This window comes from Pempheris klunzingeri, chromosome 7, assembly GCF_042242105.1.
Source record: "Pempheris klunzingeri isolate RE-2024b chromosome 7, fPemKlu1.hap1, whole genome shotgun sequence".
NCBI lineage: Eukaryota > Metazoa > Chordata > Actinopteri > Acropomatiformes > Pempheridae > Pempheris > Pempheris klunzingeri.
The window spans coordinates 6,333,410-6,337,286 of NC_092018.1; the positions used below are offsets into that span (position 1 = coordinate 6,333,410).

Genomic DNA, 3,877 nt, shown 5'->3' on the forward strand with positions numbered 1-3,877 from the left:
TATACATTTGCATATATTGTACTCATGTGGATATACAGTATGTATTTCACATCAACTTTGTAAAGTTGGGAAATTAACTGCCTCGGAGGAAACCACTTTATTCACTTCTGCAGAGGCACAAGCAGCTACAGTTCTCTTCTTCCTGAAGATTTTTTGCTTGGAAAAAAAAATTCTGTGTGCAGCAGAATATTGAACATTGGCTTATTTTATGCACAATAATCACTGCAGAGGAACCAAGAACATGTGGTTGATATGGTTGCTTCTTAAGAACAAATATGACATCTTCTTGAACAACACAAAGAAGAAAAAGGTATGCACATTTGCAAGGAATCAGTTTGTCTTAAAACTTGGTAACTGAAGTCCTTGGTGGACAAAACTAATTAAAATCACTTGAACTTACCTTTTACGTACAGCACTTATTGATCCTGATGTCCAAACTAAATCAAATCTGATCTGTGAAACACTTTAATGCATAAATATTTGCAGTGATGGTATAGTCTCTGCTCTGAGCTTTGTTCCATCTGGACTTTAAATCAAATACAATCGTGGTAGTGTATATACTATTTGCTCTGCTTACCATGAACTAAAATTCTTAAAGCATTACAGCTGTGTGAGTGTGGTTAGTTTCACTGTGGTGCAGACTAAAGTGAAATAAACAACTTCTAACAACTGTTGGAAGGAGCACACTTGACACGCAGGCACATAAACTCCTAAGATCACTTATCTTTGCTCTGGTTTCAATCATGTCAGTGTCAATGAGAAACTTTGACACTCACTATGGCTAGTTTACAGCGCCTACTGCCTCCAAGGGCAGTTCACAGTTGTCTCATTGGTTTAACAGGATCACTCACAAAGCACATGTGCAGCAAGCTGATCCATGCACAGGCTGTTATGTCTCTCAGCAGCATTATACTGCATCATAGTATGGCATTTAATAGAGAAGCAAACTTGACCAAATCCACTGATTGAAACGTTAAACTTTAAATGTTCTTCTGCACCTTTCCAGTCTGTGATTATAGCTTTAAAGTTATTTCAAAAGAAAACTGATTGAAAATTACTTTTCTTTACACCTTATTATGTAAAACTCTGTGTAACCAAATTACATTTCTCTCCTGGCAGAGCCCCTCAAGTTAAACACCCAGTTCCTGTAATGGATATCAGCTCAGATCCCCTTGATGTTAAATGTCATCTGCTCATCAACTGCAAAACAGCTTGATTTCAAGCACATTGTGGTCATAAGTAGCAACACAATCTATTCAGTGTGTTTTCACTGGCTGATTAGAAACACGTTTCCCATCCAATATCAACCAAACACAAAAGGCAGGACGGGGGATCCGGAGTCTTGTTAGTGGAAAGTGTGAAACTTTTCTCTCCCTCTCAGCCATCTGAGTACACAGGCTGAGCCTCTCTCATAACATAGCTTGTCTACCCTCACCAACTGTGGACCTGGAGTTCAATCATGAATTTGGACTCCATCCCTGTGTGTAGTCTGCATGGGTGGAGACAGGAAGAAGCAGAGGATGTACCATCAGACGTCACCACCACTCCCCATCTCCCCTGCTAGACCTCTCCCTCTCCTCACGGCTCAGTCAGGATTGATGGTGAGTAGGGATGAAGTCAGCGTCGGTGTGTTGTGCTGCGGGACCCGTGCGCACTGACTGAAAACAAACCTGGGTGCAGCGCTGTAAACTGGGAGTCATTTCTATCCTCCGTGCGTCGTTGGATCCGTCGGTTGGCAGACAACTTCAACGGGAAGTCTTGGCTTTGGATTTTGCGCTCCTGCCTTTGGTTTCGTGCCTCCTTGGATGTTGCGCCACGCTGCACAGCGTTTGCCAGCTGGCATGTGAATGATAGCGTGCAGTCCACAGTACGCATGCAATGAAACACTGACAACATTTTCAGTGGCAGGAAAACGAGCCGATGAGCGCGCCCCACCTTTTCTTCTCCAACTATTAAACGTCTTCATGATGCTGTTAATCGCGTTTGCCAGATGATACCTGTTGATTTTGCATCGCGCCATGTCCTTCTGTTGGACTGAAGTGGACAATGAAGTTATGGGATAGCCTGACCACTTGTTTGATACTGCTGAGCGCCGTGCACGCCAGCCCGCTGCTCCGGCACACGTCCACCAAGAGGAGAGGGCGCGCCGCCGAGAGTCCCCTGGAGCTCCCGCAGGTTCAGATCCGCCTGTCTGTCACTTCCCCGGGCATCAGCCGAGAGGAGGCACGTACAGCGGACTGGGAGGAGACGCTGGCTGCAGGAGAGAAATGTAAGAGCCCGTGGTTTTGTATGAAAAAACTTGCTAAGAAGCCATTTGCACTCAACAAACTTGCTGAGTCTTGAATTCATTTTCTTAAACAAATAAGGACATTGTTGTTAAAAGACAAAAAAAAAAAAAAAAAACTTCAAGATTTTGATAGAATTAACTGCAAAATTTAAAGCATATGGGACTGGCCTCTCTATTGGCACACTTTCACTTCAGGAAAAAATGCAATGTTTGATACTAAACATGATCCAGTTAGTCAAACATTTGCCCCATCCGGGTGTCAGTCATTCAGAGCTGATGTGTCTTGATGTCATTACTTTCTTCATAGTTTTCCCACAGCTACTAAATGATGGTATGTCAGTTGGCAGCTAACAATTATTTTAATTATTGATTAATATAATGACTATATTTTCTCAATGAATCATTCAGTCTATAAAATGTTATAATGTAAATGTAAAAATCACATTTTCCTAAATCTCAATGTGGCTTTTTTAATTTGCTTGTTTTATCCAACTATCAGTCTGAAATGTAATTATATCAGTTTGATCAGGACTCATTTTCTGTTGATGCACTAAATGAATATTTATTTTAGCTCCAGTCTTTGTGCCACAGGGCTACTTGCTGCTATATCAACTGCAGCTGGTCCACTCAAGCATACTACTGTCTGGTGCATAGATAGGAATGGGATACATTTGTAATTCAGATGAATTATTGTACCATTTATTTCTTCTCTGTTTCTTCTGATACACCCTTGTAAGAGTAGCACTTCTCTTTTTGTGTTTCAGATACCATGGAAGAGCCGACCCCAAACGAGTTTGAAGACGTGGTGGACTTCATCAAAGTGACCATCAGTAGAATACGCCGCTCCCCCTCATCCACCGTGTCCTTGTCTACCTCCCCCACCTCCCCCTCCAAAGAAAACCTGAGCAGCAGGGCTCGACACAGAAGGGAGAGGAAGAAGCAGAGTGGTAAAGGAGGAAGAGGAGGAGCTAGAGAGGGGGAGACAGGGAAGAAGGTCAGGGGAGGAGGACGAGGACAGGGCTGTGTGCTCAAACAGATCCACCTCAACGTGTCGGACCTCGGTCTGGGCTACCGCTCCAGCGAGGAAATGTTATTCAGGTACTGCTCTGGACCCTGCAGGAAGTCCGAGACCAACTATGACAAGATCCTATACAACCTCGCTCACAATAGGAGGCTTCCTCCCAAAGACACGCCCCCTCAGGCTTGCTGTCGGCCAATAGCGTTTGACGATGACCTCTCATTTCTGGACGATAATCTTGTCTACCACACCGTGAGGAAGCACTCTGCCAGGAAATGTGGTTGTGTGTAGGGAGTGTGAGCTGGTGTCAGGCTTTGTGTCATTTTACATTCACTCCCACTTAGATGTATGATGTTGGGTGTTTTTCCTCCTGATTTCTCTCACTGTGAGGAAACCTTCTGGCATCGTGCGTGTATGAGTCCATCATAAAGGAGTAAATAAGGGGAGGAGGCGGCATCACCACAGCAATGATTTCTAGCTCCTCTTCTTCTGTTCCCTGGCTTTATCACAATACCCACAATCTCCTTTACATCTCACATCGCTAATGTGTTCAGTGTGATTTAAAATGTTTC

General features: G+C 43.6%; 1 protein-coding gene across 1 annotated transcript; it reads left to right on the top strand.

Annotated features, from left to right (window-relative positions):
• Positions 1-2,046: 2,046 nt before the first annotated feature.
• Positions 2,047-3,596, top strand: gdnfb (glial cell derived neurotrophic factor b). The gene is made up of 2 exons (XM_070834471.1): positions 2,047-2,269; positions 3,052-3,596. The coding sequence occupies exons 1-2, from the start codon at positions 2,047-2,049 to the stop codon at positions 3,594-3,596; spliced, it is 768 nt and encodes a 255-aa protein (XP_070690572.1).
• The last annotated feature ends 281 nt before the right edge of the window (positions 3,597-3,877 follow it).